Below are 20,044 nucleotides of genomic sequence, written 5' to 3'. Positions count from 1 at the left end.
ATGTACTTATTATAAAAATATTGCCAGTGCATGATGCTGTAAAAAAATGCAGCTACTTCAATTTTGATAGTGATTTAATTCGTTTCGAAGATGGGTGAGTCAAAATTTGTAACGATACTTGGCGAGAAATCTTTTTTATGCTGTAAAGGAGAATACATAAGCCGGACAGTATGAATTCGTCCACTTGAACGCTCGCTTCGTTTCCCGCAAAATCGCAGAACCCAAGAGCGGGGATGCGTCACCTCCTGTTTCCAGTAGCCAATCGCAGTCTTGGATTCACACAGTACGGTTCTCATTGGCTGACAAATGAGCAATGCTCTGTTGTTCATTCCAAATTGAAGGGACGCCGCACGGCGATAAATTACTCTTAGATGGTTATTAATGTCACGAAAATTATACAGTCCATATCCGATAAAACAACAATATTGGTGGCTGTACTCGGCAACCCGGAGATCTACCGGTTCATTTGCCGGTCAACTATGCTAGCATCGCTAGCTAACTAGCCAGCGACCAGGTTCTCGTCGCGTCCTTTTCATCTTCATGGGCTTCCGCTGTTGATTCTTCCAGGCTTGTGCTGGGGGCAGCGAGGCTAACAATTTGATGCCATCCGCCAGGGTAGGTTGTCTTTATTCATGTCGAATGCAATTAAAGGTGAATGACTTCGTCAGTATTAGTTTCACGCCGGACCAAAAGGGCACTGACCCAAGCTTAATAGCGTGATAGCAAGTGTGGGTTTCGCTAGCCGCCGTGCTAGTCGTTGCGGTAACTTTTGCCGCACAGCCATTGTTTGTCCAGTAATTGTGTGTTTTAATTGTAATATTTATGTTATGTCCGCTCGTAGAATTCCGGCCACATAATGAGCGGGGCGGGTTGCAAAGCGAACGGTGCCGTGTACCCCGCCTCGTCGGCTATGTTGAACTCCGTGAAGAAGCCAAAGATGGAGCAGATTCAGGCCGACCATGAGCTCTTTCTCCAGGCCTTCGAAAGTGAGACTTCAGTCCTTTACTACGCCGCTGTTTGGTTTCGTTTCACCAATATTTTCAATTGATAGTGTCTATTTGGTACTGTCATCAATGTACAGTGGTGTATTTAGCAATAAAATGTACTGTGTGCATAATCATTTACTTCTTTTGAATATAACAAAAAAATAAACAGGAAAAAATCAGGAATAAAGTAGTGTCTCTGTAGTTAGATTAGGTACTAGTTTAACTCAGTAGACCAGCCGCCTTCATTTGGTTACAGGCCAAGTTTAGTTGCTGACCGCATTTCATTTACAAAACAATTCAAAGTGCTTCACATCAAACATTGAAAGCATTACACAAAGAAAAAACAAATATCATAAAGATTATTTTAAAAATCATCCAAGATAATTAGATTACAGTGAAACTCCTCTACAACGAAATCATGTTTGCAGCAATAACTTTTTCTCAACAGGGTTTTTCACTGTAGCAAATTTGATCTCAGATGTAAACACACACACACGCACACACACACACAAATGTATGTGTACACACATACACACAAACATAGATGTACCGGTACTCTTTATTTTTATTCCAATCGTGCATGAGTATGAGCACACACTTATTTGTCATATACTCCGTGTAGAAAGAAAAAAGGGAAAGAAATTGCAAAATATTCGACCAGCATTCACTTTCACTTGCATCAATTTCTTGGATAATGTATCTTATTTTGCTTCCTCCGTCTTTCATTTTGATCACTTTTACCCTCTCTTCCAGCGTCAGAGCGCTTCTTGTCTTAGCTACTTAACATCCAATGGTCCGTTTTGTAGCCATTTTAGCAATGCAACGTTCTTGCTGCGTCTGAATCTAACAATAACAAATACTTCCTGGACCCGGTGGCTTTTCTTTCCACCATCTCACGGTCTCTAACTCGACCTCCCCTCGATCCCCACCCAATGTCATGCAATGAACTTTTAAAGCCAGCCACGGGACGCTTTGTAGTCCTCGATGGCCATAGTTAGCGCGATGGAACTCGCCTTCTCTCTAATTAGCGCTGGAGTTAGCGTAAGGTTTTTAGCATGATAACAAGTAAAGCATTCCAGGAAACGTTCGTTTATTTGACTGTCCGTCAAGCCACTAGCAATTTACTCTGAGCAGCCAATCAGATGCATTCCACTCTATCTTCCACAGATCTAGCTACAGTATCTACACACATATAGATAGTGAGGTCCCTCTTGGCCAATCGGAGGCCAGGATGATGCTCGGTAAGCCAATGGCAGATCAGCTATGAGTATGTTGCGTTCAGGAAATTCACAGCTGTGAACGTAATAAAAATCGTTCACTATTACAGTAAAACTCATGCTATGAGTCACTTACATGTCGCCGTTTTGTATCTTTGTGGAACTTGCTTGTGTTTGCGCCACTGTATGCTTCTGTATGGCTTCCGGGTTCTGGGTAGTGGAAATTCCGGTGTTATGAATTGGTCGTTAATGTAACATTGTGGTCGAAATTTAATTTTAATGCATAGGTTTTTAGTCTGGGTGAGGGAATTTCGTTTTGAAAGAACTCCGTAGATGGGAATATTTACTGTAAACCAGTGTGGTGATTGCCGTTACTGTTTCCTAACGAAGCCCTAGAGGTCGCTGTTGGATCAGATCAGAATCGCCTTTATTGTCATTGTATTGCATACAACGAAATTTGGGTGCCACTCCTTAGTGCATTTTGTAAAATATACGGTATATATACAGTATATATAGAATAAAATAAAATAATTCTATAATATATATATATATAGAGAGAGAATAAAATGGATTAGACTTTGATGTAGTGAATCTCTTCGCGAGGCGAGAGCAAAGAAAAATATTTCGTATGACGCAACAGGGTTTTTTCTCGTTGTATGAGGGGTAGGACAGTGGGAATGGTGTTAATGCGTGAAGATTTTTTCACACTGAGGGGCATTTTCGCCCATGTAGGTTTCGTTATAGAGTAGTTTCACTGTAAAACCAAGCATCATTCTAGATAAAAGATGCTGTGCAAATGGGGCTTAAAAGAAGAGAATAAATAATACATTTATGAGTATTCTGCAGTAAACAATATTTTTAGCCCTGATTTAAAAGAACTGTCAGTTTTAGCAGACGTCGGGTATTCGGGTAGTTGTTCCCACAAGTGAGGAGCATAGTAATTACCGGTAAATGCTGCTTCACTTTGGTTCTCGTTCTGGGAGCACGTAAGAGACCTGTCCCAGTCGACCTGAGGGGTCTGTATGCTTCATAGGTTTCTGGTACATCTTGTGTGTATTTTGGTTCAAGACAATTCAGACATTATTAGACTACTAGCTATTTGACTCACAGAATTTGTGATTTGTGAATGGTGTGATGTGGTCCAGTTTCCTAGTGTTTACATTAGAGACTCATTTGATTGTTTTTCCTCACAGCCCCAGAACTGTCTAATCGTTTAACTTGAGGCATTTCTTTTCATTTTGTTGTTTATAACATGTTAATATATATAGGGTTTTGTAGAAGTGCAAATTATTTGCTTTCTTTCCCAGAGCCAACACAGATATACAGATTTCTTCGCACCAGGAACTTGATTGCAGTAAGTTACACTATTATTTTCTTTCCTGAAAGAATTGAGCATCTAAAAAACGACTGCATCCTCCTCCCTTTTAGCCGATATTTTTGCACAGAACTCTGACCTTCATGTCTCATAGAAATGGTCGCTCCAATGCCAAAAGGTACAAAAAGTATCACTTTTGCATCTGTCTCCTCTCTGTTGTCTTGTGTGCAAAACTTAATTCTAAGTATCTTTCTTTTTGTTCCCAGGAAAGCATTCAAAGTAGATAACTTGTTGAAAACTGTAGAGAAGATGAAGGGAGAGCAGGAATCTCCCAGGTAACTTTGGCCGAAACGATCTTCCAGTGTTCCGACCAATAACCAAATAAATAATTGCATTAAACTTAATTTCCAATTTTGTGTGTGTTTTAGCTTATCTTCTCATCTGCAATTAACTTTTACTGGGTTCTTCCATAAGGACGGTAAGTAGACCTATGGTTGTTCCCATAAGCATTGATGCACTGGCCAGAATAAGAATTTAAGGGGAATATTTACACATTGAAAGGTGTCTTCTGACTCCAAATACCCCAAGAAAGAAATGTAATGTAATAAAATATTTGTGATTGCCATCTTTCATAGTCAATGCCCAAATTAGTCGCTGAGTGCGCTTAAGATAAATTAACACCTCCCTCACAAATATGTCTCCCTTTTCATATCAAGAAAAATGTTGTCAGTGTCATTATTTCATGTCATAGCCATCATGAGTCACAAGCATTATTAAATAATTATGAGCTGAGCCAGTTTTCGACTCTCTTGGTAACCAAAAAGCACCCGGTGAGGCACGTAAACAGCCTGACAACATGTGTCCAGACTCAATTCAGCTGACAGTTTCCCGCCAAGTATTAAAAATAATTTTACATGATGCGGTGATCTACTCTGACCGCCACACTTTTCCATCACATTGATGACATTGTTATTTTGACTTTCCTACGTCTAGAAAAGCCATCTCAGAACTCAGAGAATGAGCAAAATTCCGTCTCCTTGGAGGTGCTACTTGTCAAAGTCTGCCATAAAAAACGCAAGGTAAGTCGTCGCATTCAGCCTCTTTCGTCGTGTCATCTTGTTTATTCGCTCATTCTTCTGCTCCTTGCAGGATGTCAGCTGCCCAGTTAAGCAAGTGCCTACAGGTAAAAAGCAGGTGCCTTTGAACCCTGACAGCCAGCAAAGCAAGCTGGCCTCCTGTCCCTCCTTAGTGGTGTCCAGCAACGAATTTGAGCCCAGCAACAGCCACATGGTCAAGTCGTACTCGCTCCTCTTCAGGGTGTCACGTACGGGCCGGAGGGATGCCAACGGCCTGCCCAACGGCGAAGCCAACGAGAACATCGGTAAGCAGCTCCTCAAAGTCGACAGTGGAACCTACTATGATGCAAATGTAAAGACAATGTATCCGTTTGTGTAGATGTGAGAGATACTCAAAGTAGAAAGAAGAGGAACTCGTCTCATAAGGAAGAAGGGGACACAACAGAGACATACGTTGCTCAAATGACTGTCTTTGATAAGAACAGGTACATTTATAGATCTTTTATGACACATCTACACTGATAAGAACAAATTATGCTGATTGTAATGCGTGTGATGTTCCTGCTGCCAATACACTGTATTTTGTAAATACTGCATAATTTCAGTAATCAAATTGTTGGCATCAGGCCAGAGCCTCTCGTGTCACAATTTAGTAAATGTCATATTTTTTTCACCAATTTATACTATTGGTCAGTCTGCACGCATTACAAATTAATGACTACTCAGAAGTAAACAATGGCGTGTTCTCTTTAATGATGCAATATTAATTGTTGGAACAAACGTGCTGTTTTTGCGGTCCTCTGAAAAGTGATGATTTTGGAGGTGTGAGGATTATGCCAAACGGCAGTGAAATAAAACGGGACATCCTTTTTCTGTCAATGTAAATTCTGCTGACGTAGATGCATTCAGAATTGCGCTGCTGCACCTTGCCGGTTGCCTTTCTGGTATCATTTTCTTAACAAAGCGTGTTCCTTTTGTTTTCACGTCCATCATCCTTGAACCATAGAACTTTGCTAAAACCGTACGTAGTCATTAAACTCACCTTTTGGCACTTATGCACAAAAACGCATTAGGGAGTACAGTTCAGGCAAAATGTAACTACAAAGTCAAACACATTGTGTGTGTTGGATCGTATTTGATTGTTTTCTTAATTAAGGGACTGGTTAGTGTAAATGCGTCCTGTTCTTGACGTGTGCAGGAGGTTGCAGTTGCTGGATGGAGAGTATGAGGTGTCCATGCAGTGGATGGAGGACAGCCCTGTGAGCAAGAAGCGAGCCACATGGGAGACGATTCTTGATGGCAAGGTGACGTTTGGCTCCGTGGCGCTCACAATCCCGGTTCCACCGCTGGTCTTTGTCATCGCAAATCATTGACCAACATGGTGTCGTGTCTCCCCTACTTCAGAGGCTGCCACCGTTTGAAACATTTTCTCAGGGACCCACATTGCAATTTACTCTACGCTGGACTGGTGAGGCCAGTGGGAAGTCCACAGCCCCCGTCGCCAAACCCCTGGCTACCCGAAACTCAGACAGCTCTGGCCCCATGGAGACCAGGACTAGTCACCACAGAGCCACCCCTTTGGGTGAGCCCCTTGTTTCTTTACAAGTCGCATTTGAAAGACTCAGCTGCATTTTCATTTTCATGTTATAAAGTTCAGCTCCAATATACTTTTTTTCTTATGGAAATGAACAACTGTATAATAGTAACAAGTTTTGATAAAGTGCTTTTTCTTTTTTGACTGGTTGAACAACTCCATGTATTCCTTTTCAGCAGTGAAGGAGTCGGTCAGCACAGATATCCAGATGAGGAAAGAACTCGTCCCATGTGAGCCACGGCAAAAGTTACGGATATTTTATCAGGTAAACCACCTTTTAAGAAGAGTGATGATGCATAATGTACCACCGTCGACATGGCTTTCATCATCCAGTTACCGGACGTGTTGTCTGACCTTTTCCTGACTTAGTTCCTGTACAACAACAATACGCGGCAACAGACAGAGGCGAGGGATGACCTTCACTGCCCTTGGTGCACGCTAAATTGCAGCAAGCTCTACAGCCTCCTCAAACACCTCAAACTTTCACACTCACGTTTCATCTTCAACTATGTGGTAAGGAAGAATAACATTTCTATCATATCTTGTGTGGAAGTAAAAAGTATTTAAAAGTCATGAGGTTTTGTTTTTTTTTTAATTTAAAGATGCATTTAAGAATCATGGGTAGTGCCTAAGATCAAAATATTCCGGTCAAACAAATTTAGATCTTGGCCGACAGCTGTCATAATTATGCTAGTATTTCTGTTTGTGAATAGAAAGCAGCAGTCCAACCAACAAATCCAATTTTTGGGAGTCTTGATTAATTTTTCAAATACATTTTACTGAAATAACACCTTGGCTAGAGATTATATTTGCATTCATAAATTTACTCAACCTGGCAGTTATGTACCATTCCTGAAAGAAAACACTCTTGAGTACGTTTTAAACAGAATAATGAGTCATCATAAGGGGGTGCCAGGTTGAGGGAAATCATGATTGGCTGCAGACTGGAAGAGATGTTGCAGTGGGTGGGGTGGGTGTACTCATTCGAGCCTGTGTATCACAGTGATGAGCTAGAAAACATGCAGCAGTTGACGGAGAAAGTGCGGCACAGTGTACCGCAATTGGCAGTTAAAAAAAAAAAATCCATGAAACATATCGAGTGAAAAGTCCCAAAAATGATCAGATCACATAAGCGATTGGATGCAATAATTTCACTTAAAAAAAATAGTACACAATAGACACTTTGTGATTTCAGCAAGCAGTTCGTGATAAGGAAGATATGCACGTTTAAAATGAAACAAAGTTTTTACTTCCTCGGTTTAGTTCCTCTTAAAGAATAGCACAATCACGAAATGAACGGAACTCAGTTTTGCTTCCGTTGCCTTTTTAAAAACGTGTTTTTAGCTTATATCTGGATGTCTTGGCATGCTACCGTATGGTTCAAGCTAACGTGTTTTTAGCGTGCACGCATGCAATCTGTATGTTTAAGCTGGCGTATGTTTTACCACTTTAAAACTGCGGCCAATAATACAGTGCGTTTTGTCCATGTGTAAAATACAGAAATGGCACCCATTAATGAGACCGCGCCCAACCATACGGTGCGCCGAATGGTCGTGAAAATACCTTATATAAAATGTTGAGCAAAACGTATATGCAGAATTGATGGTGTTAAATAGCAAATACAAGTGATTACTCATTGTTGTCCAAAGGAACGCATGTATCCCCCAAGTTATTTTTCCTTTTTGTCAAGTTTGGTGGGGGTGGGGGTATGTAATTGCACACATGTATCACGGAAGGATGATACCAAAGCACTTCAAACAGATAATCAAAACAGACATTCACACCATACATCTGGGTTTTTTAAGCCTGCTTTTGCATTTAAGAAAAGATAGTCCTTTGTTTTTGCTTTTCTTTGGACACTGGTGATATTGAAATCCATGTAGGGGGAAAAATGCACCATGGTGGTTGTCTTCAACAGTGTGTTTCAAATATTTTTTCCCATGTTTGAATTTGCAGCCTCACCCCAAAGGAGCAAGGATAGACGTGTCCATCAACGAGTGTTATGACGGCTCGTACGTTGGCAATCCTCAGGACATCCACAGCCAGCCGGGCTTCGCCTTCAGCCGCAACGGCCCCGTCAAGAGGACCGCCGTCACTCACATACTGGTTTGCAGGTAAGCGAAAAGTGATTAAGATTGCACGACTGTCTGTGTTGTGTTGTGTTATTTTGACTTCCAGATGGCGCCGCGAGAGTGGCTGCCTTTCCAGCAGCTCCTATATTTTGTTTTTCTGCTTCTTCCTTTCATAACTTTGCTGCTGTGAATTGAGAATTTCTCCATTGCGAGACTAATAAAGGATTTCTTATGACATTGCTTGGAATGACTGCTTAAATGCGTCAGCGCCAAAAAGTTGAGGCGGTGGTATTGTCACATGATACTATATGGTTACTTTGTGTTTTTCTTTTGCAGGCCTAAAAGGACCAAACCGAGCCTGTCTGAGTTTCTAGAGTCCGAGGAGGGTGAGATGGAACAGCAGAGGACCTACGTGAGCGGACACAACCGCCTTTACTTCCATAGTGACAGCTGCATGCCGCTGCGACCCCAGGAGATGGAAGTGGACAGCGAGGACGAGCGGGATCCCGAGTGGCTCAGAGAGAAAACTGCAACAGTAAGAGCTGCCATTTTTTTCTGTTATGCCGACAGACTACTTAAACCAGGCATGTCCAGCTCCGGTCCTGGAGGGCCACTGTCCTGCCTGTTTTCCAGCTCTCCCGGCTGCAACACACCTGATTCAGATGATCAGCTCATCAGCCAGCTCTGAAGCAGCATTAGAATGATCCTGATGATTTGAATCAGGTGCTTTGCTCCTGGGAATGCTGGAAAACAGGCACAACAGCGGCCCTAGAGGACTTATCGCATCTTTGTCACGACTTGTCAGAAACTATTTGGTGAAATGGTTAGGATGCTGTGTTGTGGGGGCGCCCTGGAGCAAATAGTGGATCCGTAATTCTTGCTCACTCATAGAGGTGTGTAGTTGCATATAGATCTATAGACGCCACTAAATCCCAGAAAAAAATGTTCTATTCAACAAGGCTGTGGCCTGACTAAATGAAGCTTCTCCTCTCACTTCAACCGAGATGCTGGGTCTTAAGATGCGCCAAAGCAACATTTACATATTAGCCTTTGGCACGACCACAAGAACCGCTGATAGTAATGATTTTCATTTTGTGAATAACGGACTGTAAAATAATTAAACGGGTTCACATCGCAAAGCACAATTGCAAGCAGACGTCACACGCGAATGTGAATGTCTCCATTGTGAGATATATAATCTTATTTTATCCTGAACATCACATACACACAGGAAGTCGGAAGCAAACTTTTCAGTTGAGGCCGTGGGAAGATTCTGAAAGTGTGGGAGCATTTCAGACTGAAACGTCAGGCGAGAACCGTGGCATGTAAACATTGTAATATGAACCTTGCACTCTGCTGAAGACGTCAAGTGTGAAGCCACATCGGACCTGAACCAAGGTTACACTGTGCGAATTAGTGAAATTCTTTTTAATGTCCGGAGGTCTCCTTTATGACTACTGTCTAATTTGTGGCTTGTTTTATTACCAAAATGACAAGTACAGCATAAACATGTGACCCTAATTGTTGTTCTGAACATTTATTTACTTATTTGTCCAGCAACTGGATGAGTTCACAGATGTCAATGAAGGAGAGAAGGAGGTGATGAAGCTGTGGAACCTTCATGTCATGCAGCATGGGTATGTGGATACCAAATCATCATATACACTCACCAGCCACAACATCGATGCACTATATACATCCATCCATCCATCCATTTTCCGAACCGCTTGATCCTCACTAGGGTCGCGGGGGGTGCTGGAGCCTATCCCAGCCGTCTTTGGGCAGTAGGCGGGGGACACCCTGAATCAGTTGCCAGCCAATCGCAGGGCACACAGAGACAAACAACCATCCACGCCCACATTCAAGCCTAGGGACAATTTAGAACGTCCATTCAGCCTGCCATGCATGTTTTTGGAATGTGGGAGGAAACCGGAGCACCCGGAGAAAACCCACACAGGCCCGGGGAGAACATGCAAACTCCACACAGGGAGGCCGGAGCTGGAATCGAACCCGGTACCTCAGCACTGTGAAGCCGACGTGCTAACCACTGGACTACCGTGCCGCCCTGCACTATATACAGTAAAATAGAAATGTAAAATTAATATTAAAAAAGGGAACAAATTGGCTCAATAAGTATTTTCCTTTGGGTTAAAAGACGAAATTTGACTTGACCCAAACGACTGAAATTAATTAATTAACCTTTCGACCATAATAGAGATGAACCTGACTTGCATTCCTCATCCAATAAAGTTGTGGTGTGGTCTGTGTGGCAGCTTCATAGCGGACAACCAGATGAACCAGGCCATCATACTGTTCGTGGATGACTGCGGCGCGCACATCGTCCGCCGCAACCTCTGCCGCAACTTCCTCCTCCACCTGGTGAGCATGCACGACTTCAACCTGGTGGGCACGGCCACCATCGACCGGGCCATGACGCGTCTGAAGCAGATCCAGGAGGAGCTCCCGGTGGATGCCGAGGAGCGGCAAGAGCGCGCGCTGCTCGCGGCGGCAGGGAGCTGCAACGGCAACGCGGCGTCTTCCGCTGTGGGGAAGCAGGGCAAGAGGACAAAAAGCGCTCTCACGGACTGATGCAGGCTTGTAGTAGTCGCAGGGGAGTGTTTTAGGGTTCTCCCCCTTCAATAAACATTTCCAACCTTTTGGTGCTTAGAGGTGGTCCGCAGAGCGTCTGACTGCAAACAGACCATGTATACAAGGTAAACAAGTTTTTAAAACTTGAACTCAACCAAATATGAATGATGTAGAATTGAATCACCCACATCACGACTGGGTAAATATGAACAGATTGCAGGGGTGGGGATGCCCGGTTCATGAGAGTATTTGATCCAAGCCCAAACAAATTTTTAACCCACAAATGCTCCTAATATATATAATCTTGGTTTTTGTTTTGTTTCTTTTTCCTAATACAATTAATATGGCCTACTCTGGAGGACTGGACCCTGGTTCCCCACCCTTGTTCTTGTGCGTCCTGCTAAGATGAGGATCATTCGAACGACAGTTGAAACTGTACTGCTAACGTGAATTGTACACATACATGATAACCTTTTAAAACTCATAGCTGATTACTTTTAGCACTTGATGTTTTTGTACTTAGAGATTTTCCGTTTTCATAAACTCAGAGCTGCGCCCAAATGTTATGCAGCCTTTCCTTAGTCATCAGTGGAGAATCTGAAGAACTTGTGTTTTAGTATCATTGTTGATACTGTGAGTACAAGAAATGTCAGGCGGTTTATACAATAAGGGACTGTGTTTGGGCTACCCAAAACCTTTTTTTTTCTGGACAATAGAGTTCAAAGAATAACAGTTAGATTATAGTTTTCAGTGCCGGTTTACCAAAGGGGTTATTATCAGTATTTTGAGTTCTGTTAGGTTTTGTTTTTGTGTGTGCGTGTGGCTTTGGGTATAAACTGACATCGATGGTTCATTCCCAACCCTAATTTTGTATATTTTTATCTCTGGAAGTCTGATTTATTTCTTTTATTTGGTGAAGAAAAAAAGGGGGAGAATTTCTCACCTTTTATTTACAAAACATCCCATTGAGAATCATGTAAAGACGTACACTCTGCATTTAGGGTTTTTATATTTAAATAAATACAAAAATCACCCTAATTTATGCTGCATTATTCAAATGAGCCTTTGCAAATCGGTCATAGTTGATGGCAATATTGGGAGCTGGTTGTAATTTGTTGACCTCATGTACAAGTAGCTACAGTACCTACAGCAAATGGACAAAATCTAGAACCTATCCCATGTACCTGGGATGCGAGGTACACCCTGGAATGAGTGCCATTCAATTACAGGGCACATGTAGATAACCAGCCATTCAGTCTCCTGAATCTACCACCTGCCCCTGTTGAACAACCTGTTCATATACTGTATATCGCGTATCCTGAGAGAATACATTTTTATTAGTGTTATTACAAAAAAAGGAATAGTGACTCCCTCTCCCAACCACATGAAAAAGGTTTTATTGAAAATTTTGGAACGCTATTAAAACAGTACATTCCTGATGCACCTTTAGCAACAATTGAATATGAACATGCCCATTCCTTCTTCCACCTCATTCTCCATCAAGTTGCATGTAGAGCGTTAGTGCACAGCAATTTTCAGATCCTTTCAGAGATGTTCAATCAAATGAATCGGTTTGGGCTCACACTGGGCCCAGCACATTCACCGAGATGCCCTGAAACAACTCCTTTGATACTTTGGCTGAGTCCTAAGACTTGTCCTGTTGAGATACAAACCATCACCTGAGGTCAAGAACGCTGTGGAATCGATTTTTCATCCGTCTCTACATTACTTCGTTCTGACTACTCGTCTGCCAGTTCTTGAAATTACAGGCGCTCCAACACACACGCACAATTTTTATTAATAAAAAACGGTCTCAAGGAAATTAATCAGTAGTTGCCATTTTCTCTCATGCACATGTATTCATCTTTAATCGAATATTTGAGCCATCACAACTGCAGGTGGCAGTAGTGCGTCAAAAAGTTTGTTCTGCTGGGAAAAAAATAAGTTGGGCAAAACCCAAACGTTTTACTTCCACGACTTTTTGATGTCGCTTCCAGTCGTCGGTATCGGTATGTAACTCTTTCGTAAAATAAACTCTCGTGAACTGCTAAGTCGAGTGTGAAAGGGTGAATGATTAGTTCGACCGAAACGGAAGAACTATATTCGACGTAAAGGCGCCATGTTCAAAGTGCTACAAGGCTACTTTTTGACATTTTGTCTTTTTCGTCGTGAAGAACAAACTGAAACACACCAGAAAGCGTCTACACAATGTTTCGTTTAGTCATGAAGCGAGCTCTCAAACACGAGGCAAGGGCGTTAGTGTTGTCTGTCAAATGTATCTATCAATCTGTAATTAATCTAACTTCAGTATCAATAAATGCATCTAACCTACAGCAGGACGGCAGAAAAAGGAACAGGTGTATGCACACAGAGCGGAAGCTGCCCCTTCTTCATTGTGAAGCCGATATGTTGGCAACGGGAGATACGGTGCCAAAGACTTCATCATTCCTGCAGTCACGTGTATCATCCGAGCAAACTCAGCACAGCTTTTTGCGGGACATCCAAGCATCCAATTCAGCATTCCCAGTCCAAGGTGTGTTTGAAACGCTGCAGAGGAAAGCCAGAGAGAGGCTACCAGATTCTGGAATGACAGGTGCAAATCAATTAGTTAATCTCTACATTCATTCTCTGTACCCCTTATTCTCACTCGAGTCACTCGTGTGCTGGAGCCTATCCAAGCTGACATTGGGCGAGTGGCGCAGCTGGTTGCCAACCACCTGCAAACAGTTTTTGTTGGCACTCACACGTGTACCTGGGCGTGTCTTCTCACCCCGCCAGTCTAAACGTGAATCAGGCCGGTAATGGTACACTGCGAACGATCTCCCATCATTTTTTTAAAATGCACGCCAAAAAAATGTCACTCAAATGTCAATTAAACATATAGTGATTGGTGCCGTGAAAAGTAATTAAAGCCGGAGATTTTCATGAATTTGTTAAACTCCCCTGGATGGCGGGACAGGGTTTAAAACATGTCCGGGCAAAAGAGGGTGTTTGGTCACCCTAACTTGCTATTTGTTGATGAAGTAGACACGTGGCTAAAGCGCAACACTGTTCAACTTCCTGTCCCTTCATTAATATGTTCCATGTGGGAACTCTGTACACCTGTACCCTAAAGATTCTTGAATGTTTTGTACATAAAAATCCAAATCTGAATACATTTGCTGTTACACATATTACATAGTTCTCCCTGCATTTGACTGAAATCATCGAACACGTTTTGAATCGAAGTCAAGGAACAATGGTGGCAAACTTTCATTGGCGACAGGAAGTGATCTGGAGGGCCTGAGTTTGACCTCTAATTTGGTGCACGGGATCCCGTTTACAATGTGATGCTATCTGCATCTTTCTTTATCTCTTAAAGGCACAAAGCACTTGGATTTGAAGAAGAAACAGGACGGCTCAGAGAAGGCCTCCAAAAGCCCGAGGTCTAATATCTTCCCTGCAGAGACTGCTAATTCCAACCTCTCAACGCAGTTTTCGGTCGAAACGCGTCCCAAAGCGAGCAGGTTGAGCCGCACTCGGAGACTTAAGCAGCAGGTTGCGAAAGGAAGCGGGAGAATTATTTGCACAGATCATGACGAAAAGCTTGAAACTATGCGAAAAGGTATACATTCTGATTATTGCTTCCAAAGCTCGCGTTTGTGTGCTATTCAGTAATGTGTGCTCTAGTGTCCATTTGGGAGGATGTGCTGTGGACAGACAAGTACAGTCCCCAATGTGCACGTGAACTTATTGGCAATATCCTCCAAGTGAGCAAACTGCACAGGTAAGCGCTCATAAACGACAGACACACTTTCAACTAATGTTGATTTAAGTTCAATGCACACTAGCATCTTTTTCAGTTGGTTGACAATGTGGAAACGGTGGATCAACTGCAATGAGAATAGGATAATGGAACAAATAAAAAATGAAGAAAAGAGCAGAGGAAGCATTAGTACTCAAGGTAAGGTAGGTTATCCCATAGAAGGAATGAAAATATAAATAATCGGTTCCTGTTGTTAAACCGTTACTAGCATAAAACCTTGAATAAAGTGTTTATCAACATGTTTTACATTCCTAATTCCAAATTTATTTTGACACTATATAAAATAATACATACCGGTAAATCTTTCACACTGACCAAAATGAATCATTATTTTCTTCAAAATAGCGTTATTTTATTTTTTTTTGCGATTAGAACTTAGTATTCCTACTGCATTCTGTTGTGGATTTATTGTCCGCTCACATTTTTTGGGTCAAAAAAAGATTGAAAAGTGTAATTTGTAGTGAAATGTCAACTAAAATGTCTCACGTGTAATTTGAATGCAGATTCGTGGGATTGTGGAGACTTCCAGGGTGAGGTTGGCTCCGCGGACAACCATGAGAAGCCGCCGTGCAACACCATGCTGATCACGGGTCCTTCCGGCGTGGGCAAGACTGCATCAGTGTACGCCTGCGCTCAGGAGCTCGGCTTCAAGGTCACAATACTGTACGCAAAGTCTTCCTCAAGAAAACTCTTGTTTCAATTTCCTTTTCTCGTATGGACTGACAGGTGTTTGAGGTGAACTCTTCCTCCCAACGTAATGGGCGCCAGCTTCTGTATCAGCTGAAAGAAGCGACCCAGTCCCACCTGGTGGAGACGGCCGAGAAGGACCCGCTGAGACCGGCCTACTTTCACAACTACGGCACCAGAGGCTGCTCCTCTAAAAGTCAACATTTAGATGGTAGGACTGCGGACTAGGAAAATCGTAGTACCGGTACTTCCCCCCCCCCCCCCCCCCCCCCCCCCGCCAGCTGTCCGTCCATCCATTTTGTGAAGCACTTTTCCTCATAAGGCTTGCAGGCAGGTATACCCTGGAGTGGTGTCCAGTCCAGGCACATATAGACAAACCTGAGAATTTACATTGGCAAGAGTCCCATAATATTAAAAAATAAAATAAAATGCTCTCTAAAATTGGTTATCGGCAGTTAAAATGTATTAATGGCTTTCCATAAAATCTTTAATTGTTTTATTTCATTTGATAATTTGTGAATGGATTTTTTGGAAAATCATACAATAAAAAGCTGTAAAATAAACACATGTAACTTGTTTTCATTGGTTAATCACACTATCATCAATAAACCAAACATGAGAGAATCATTTTATTGTTAAACCACTTTATATATGCATTTAAACTACCCCCCCCCTCCCCAAATGTAGAAATTATTTGGCCCATCATTCCTTTTTTAAAAATCAAACATTTGCCCACCACTCCTCTACAACTAAAGTGGAACCATTAAACCAGCAGATGGCTCATGTCCCCGTAATTATTCATTTTGCATCAGGGGCCCCTGTCTTCCTGCGTGGGTTTAATTTGCATTCTTTACTCTATGAGGCAAATTGCCACCGCCCAAGAAAATGGGCCCCAGCTCAAGAAAGCAGACCTCTGGCCGCCGCAGGTGCACAGGAAAAGAGAGTCCAGCTGCTGTCACTCTGACAAACTTCTTTAAGATGAAGACCAAAACAGATCACCTGTGCGATCTGTCGCCTGTGGAGACACCGCATGTCAAACTGGAACTTGGGCTTGAGCATCAAGCGAGACCGCAGAACAAAAAAGGAGCCACGTCGCTAATCCTGTTTGAGGAGGTGGGACAGACACGCCGGAATATCTTATTTATTGTACATTTAAATGTTTCTTCTGCTCCGTCCGTCTCTTCTAGGTTGATGTCATATTTGAAGAGGATGTCGGTTTCTTGGCAGCCGTCAAGACTTTCATGATGACGACAAAGAGGCCAGTTGTTCTTACCACTAACGGTAAATAAAAAAAGATGAAAGGACAATGACAGCCCCATACTCTCATCATAAAAAGTACCTCATGCCTCATGGATCCCGAAAGTAGCCTGCGAACAAACATAGACGATATTTGAAACGTACATATACATTAGCATATGTTTTTTTTGTTTTTCTTTAACAATGTTTTTTAGTTTTCAAGTTAAACGGACTTAGAATGAAACCAGTAATGTGCCAATATAGACAAACGACTTCTTCTGCCTTTTTTTAATGCTTTTGGAGACAGAGAGCAATTACTGGCACCATGAGCTTGTATATTTAACTCTGGAAATTATGTTGCGAGCAGGAGATGATTGGAAAACTGAGTATTTGTGAGCATGCCGAAACGCGCATTTTATTACTATGCATGCTTTTTATTTCATCCGTAGATCCTACATTCAGAGAGCGATTCAGCAGCAGCTTGGAAGAAGTTGTTTTTAAGACGCCATCACCTGTGAGATCCGGCTGTTGCGTACTTTTTTTTTTTAACCCGTGCTCATGTCGACAGGCTTTTCACGCAAGTTGCCTCTCGACAGGTGAACGTCTGCAGCTACCTGCAGCTTCTATGTTTGGCCGAGGGCGTGAAAATGGAGATTGACGACGTGAGAAGCCTCGTCTTGCTCGCCAGGGGTGACGTCAGACGTTGTCTCCTCCAGCTCCAGTTGTGGGTGAAAAGTGTTCAAGGTTGTCGTGCTTCTCTCTGGATACACTAAAGCCACAACATTTGACTGCTGAAATCAATCGTTTGTGTGTGTCGTGTGTGTTTGGAAGGCATCACTATAGAAGGGGAACATCCCAGACTTCCCCAACCTAGTGCAGGCTGCACTGCGAGCATGCTGGGTCTTCATCCTGTGAGTCAAAACCATCTGTTGAACCTTCTGAAGGTAACGTCACACACATTGGAAAAATGAATCGGGTCAAATACAAATTGAAATTAAGATTCTGCCTTTCCAAAATAATAATCCTCCCTTATGTCTTTATTTTTATTTCTAATGTACATTACATGCACATGTCGTGACATCTTTTTTTCAAATCAGTGTGTCTTTCGGTTATCCGATTCCTTGCCTTTTCTCTTTCCTATTGTATTCAGCGTTTATGAAAGTTATTTTTTTAAAACATCCCTTAGTTGCAAGACGATACTTGATTTCTTGCCATGTTCACTGTAGCATAGCCTCATCAATTGTGGCAATGGCATCAGTAATCCTTTGCTTTAGATCAGTAATGTCCTTAATCTTTGTTCGATGCACGATATCTTTATTAAAAGAGGTAAAAATATACGCTGAATACAATAGAACAAATCTGAATAAAATATCGAATCAATTGCATTTTTAATAAGTTTTTGAAATGGTAAAGAGACTTTATGGACACCCTGTATATTACTGGCAAGAACACAAGGGAAAAATGGAGTCATGTCACGTCAACCATTGATCCATTTTCTTGCTCTTGAGCATGTTCGGGGGTCACGGAGAGTTGAAGCCCGGACTGGTCGACAGTCAATTCTCAAGTGAACCCCGACGCTATCAGTGACGTCACATCAATCTTGGAGTGTAAAGCCCGCCTGGGTAGAAACAGTAGTTCTTCATCTTTGTGAAGGAAGACTTTGAACTCACTTCAAAATTTGTATTTAGTGGCATTGTGCAGGTGTACAAACTACGGCTATTATTTGAACCATCAATTACCAGTGAGGATTAATTTCTGTGCGATTCTTCAGAATCCGTCGACTGAAGCTGACGTGAACAAGCTGGTAGAGAGCTGGAGAAGAGATGTTCCTCTGCTGTACACCAACCTGGAGATGCTTATACCCATGAGGTCCCACCAGCAAACTCCAGTGCTCCGGTCTAAGCATGTGGCAGCAGACATCAACCCAGTGAGGGATGGATTTGGGTTTCGCAGCATGGTGGGAATCGGATCCCAATTGACACGCAGATCAGAAAGATTCTCCCGCTCTCGGAAGACAACGCTACATCACAGGACTGAACAAGGCGTCGCCAATGTAGACTTGAAATGCTTGAATGGTCTGGCTGACTTTTTTGACGTCATGTCGTACATCGACGCCACGGTCGCAACAACAGAAGCGCTCGATCCGGTGACCTGCACCTGGGACTTTGTCTGGACTGGAGCTGACATTAAAGACGGTTTATTAGATGAAACGAGCGAGGAGGAAGTGCGGAGTCACAGCCGGGAGAGAATCTTGGAAATTCGGGCGACTGCGGAGGCTTTGGCGTGTCGCCGGTGTTGGAGTCACATGTCGGACGTTGGAACTGAAGCACAGATGCGCAGAGCGGAACATGGACAAACACGCCTCACCCGTCAACCTCCAGCTGACCCAATGTGAGTCTTCTGTATTTCAACTTCACACACACACGCGACTACTTGTGAAAGAGAGTGGGCTGACCTGTTTTTACATGAAAAGAACGACTGTATAAAAGTTGCCCTTTTTTCACCCTTTAAGGGACAGCGGTTACTTTAGTGGACAGCTTATCATGTTATCAAGTTACAGGGTGCATGAAAGGGTGAAAGTTAGGCAGTTCTTCACTGCGTGTTTGCCATTTTTATGTCATTCAGTCCCCCTGGCGCGTGTACCTTATGAAGTGGTCAGCGAGTGTAGGACATGTGCTTTTTATCCACAGCATGTGCTGTAGGAGGTACAAGATGAGCCAAGCGGTGCTGAGCAGTCAGCACTTTGGCCTGCTGGGAAACAGGCAGGCTGTATGCGTTGATTACCTAGCAGCCCTCCGCTCCATCAGTCGCTCTACAAGGCAGCAAGAGGACAAGCCGTCCCGGTGAGCAAACAATCAACAGCTTCAATAGTTTCAGATTTGATTGTTTTCATTGAAATGACTCTTGATTGGTCAAGATCACAATGACTGAAAAGGTTAGGGAATTGGAACGACCTGGTGTCTGTAAAAATGGGAACCTCTACTCTTCAGTCAGTGACAGAAAATGCTGTCGTAGTATTGGATCATTATTTTTAACGCGTGTAGAGATTCAAAAAGGGCTCTCAAATTCTGTTTAATTAACTCTGCAGATCAGTAAATAATCATACCTGCTCATGTTTTGCTAATGTTTTTCAAAATGAATTGTCATTTCTCCTCCTACATAGGTGTGTGAACTACCTCCGAAGTTTACACCTGGGCCTCTCCAAGTCAACACTCCAACTCCTGGCCCAAGATTTCTCCAGTTCTAATTCGACAGCCTAAAAAGAAAAAAAGAAAAAAAAACCCCAAAAATTTCACTATTTATTTTCCACTCAGCCTATTTACTCAAAACTGTCAAAATTCATGTTGAGACAGCTGCTGGAATGATGTGCAACCCTGAATCCTAAATACATTTTTTTTTAACTGTTCAAGCACTGAGGTCACTTTCCTTTATTTCACAATGTACAAAGTAGACACACACACACACAC

The 20,044-nt window shown here is 42.6% G+C and overlaps 2 protein-coding genes across 3 annotated transcripts; both read left to right on the top strand.

Moving 5' to 3' along the window:
• Nucleotides 1–276: 276 nt before the first annotated feature.
• Nucleotides 277–11,758, top strand: suz12b (SUZ12 polycomb repressive complex 2 subunit b). 2 transcript variants are annotated; one of them, XM_052084141.1, is made up of 17 exons: nt 277–615; nt 842–986; nt 3,511–3,557; nt 3,632–3,696; nt 3,785–3,853; nt 3,947–3,996; nt 4,512–4,597; nt 4,668–4,899; nt 4,974–5,079; nt 5,793–5,898; nt 5,999–6,176; nt 6,368–6,453; nt 6,558–6,701; nt 8,145–8,302; nt 8,597–8,795; nt 9,818–9,897; nt 10,534–11,758. In XM_052084141.1, the coding sequence occupies exons 1-17, from the start codon at nt 601–603 to the stop codon at nt 10,847–10,849; spliced, it is 2,082 nt and encodes a 693-aa protein (XP_051940101.1). In that variant the 5' UTR covers nt 277–600; the 3' UTR covers nt 10,850–11,758. The 2 variants fall into 2 exon arrangements, with proteins under 2 accessions (XP_051940101.1, XP_051940100.1); XM_052084140.1 differs by having other exon boundaries at nt 6,365–6,453.
• Nucleotides 11,759–12,615: 857 nt separating this feature from the next.
• On the top strand, nt 12,616–20,039 carry atad5b (ATPase family AAA domain containing 5b). Its single transcript, XM_052084076.1, has 15 exons — nt 12,616–12,858; nt 13,184–13,442; nt 14,211–14,453; nt 14,519–14,615; nt 14,692–14,792; nt 15,158–15,306; nt 15,381–15,553; nt 16,202–16,454; nt 16,529–16,622; nt 17,027–17,091; nt 17,174–17,321; nt 17,409–17,521; nt 18,349–18,968; nt 19,268–19,420; nt 19,741–20,039. Exons 2-15 carry the CDS (start codon nt 13,211–13,213, stop codon nt 19,835–19,837), a joined length of 2,538 nt encoding a protein of 845 aa, XP_051940036.1. The 5' UTR covers nt 12,616–12,858; nt 13,184–13,210; the 3' UTR covers nt 19,838–20,039.
• Nucleotides 20,040–20,044: the final 5 nt, after the last annotated feature.

Source organism: Hippocampus zosterae, chromosome 13 (genome assembly GCF_025434085.1).
Source record: "Hippocampus zosterae strain Florida chromosome 13, ASM2543408v3, whole genome shotgun sequence".
Lineage (NCBI taxonomy): Eukaryota > Metazoa > Chordata > Actinopteri > Syngnathiformes > Syngnathidae > Hippocampus > Hippocampus zosterae.
Note: the sequence above shows the minus strand (reverse complement) of the source record. Positions and strands in the feature narration are given on the sequence as shown.

Excerpts from the sequence above, each read along its gene's own strand:
- suz12b (XM_052084140.1), top strand. Across the intron at positions 3,997-4,511 it reads TGGGTTCTTCCATAAGGACG|AAAAGCCATCTCAGAACTCA; the intron begins GTAAGTAGACCT and ends TCCTACGTCTAG. Across the intron at positions 4,900-4,973 it reads CGAAGCCAACGAGAACATCG|ATGTGAGAGATACTCAAAGT; the intron begins GTAAGCAGCTCC and ends CCGTTTGTGTAG.
- atad5b (XM_052084076.1), top strand. The coding sequence starts at position 13,211 with ATGCACACAGAGCGGAAGCTGCCCCTTCTTCATTGTGAAGCCGATATG. Across the intron at positions 15,554-16,201 it reads AAAAGTCAACATTTAGATGG|AGGCAAATTGCCACCGCCCA; the intron begins TAGGACTGCGGA and ends CTTTACTCTATG. Across the intron at positions 19,421-19,740 it reads CAAGAGGACAAGCCGTCCCG|GTGTGTGAACTACCTCCGAA; the intron begins GTGAGCAAACAA and ends CCTCCTACATAG.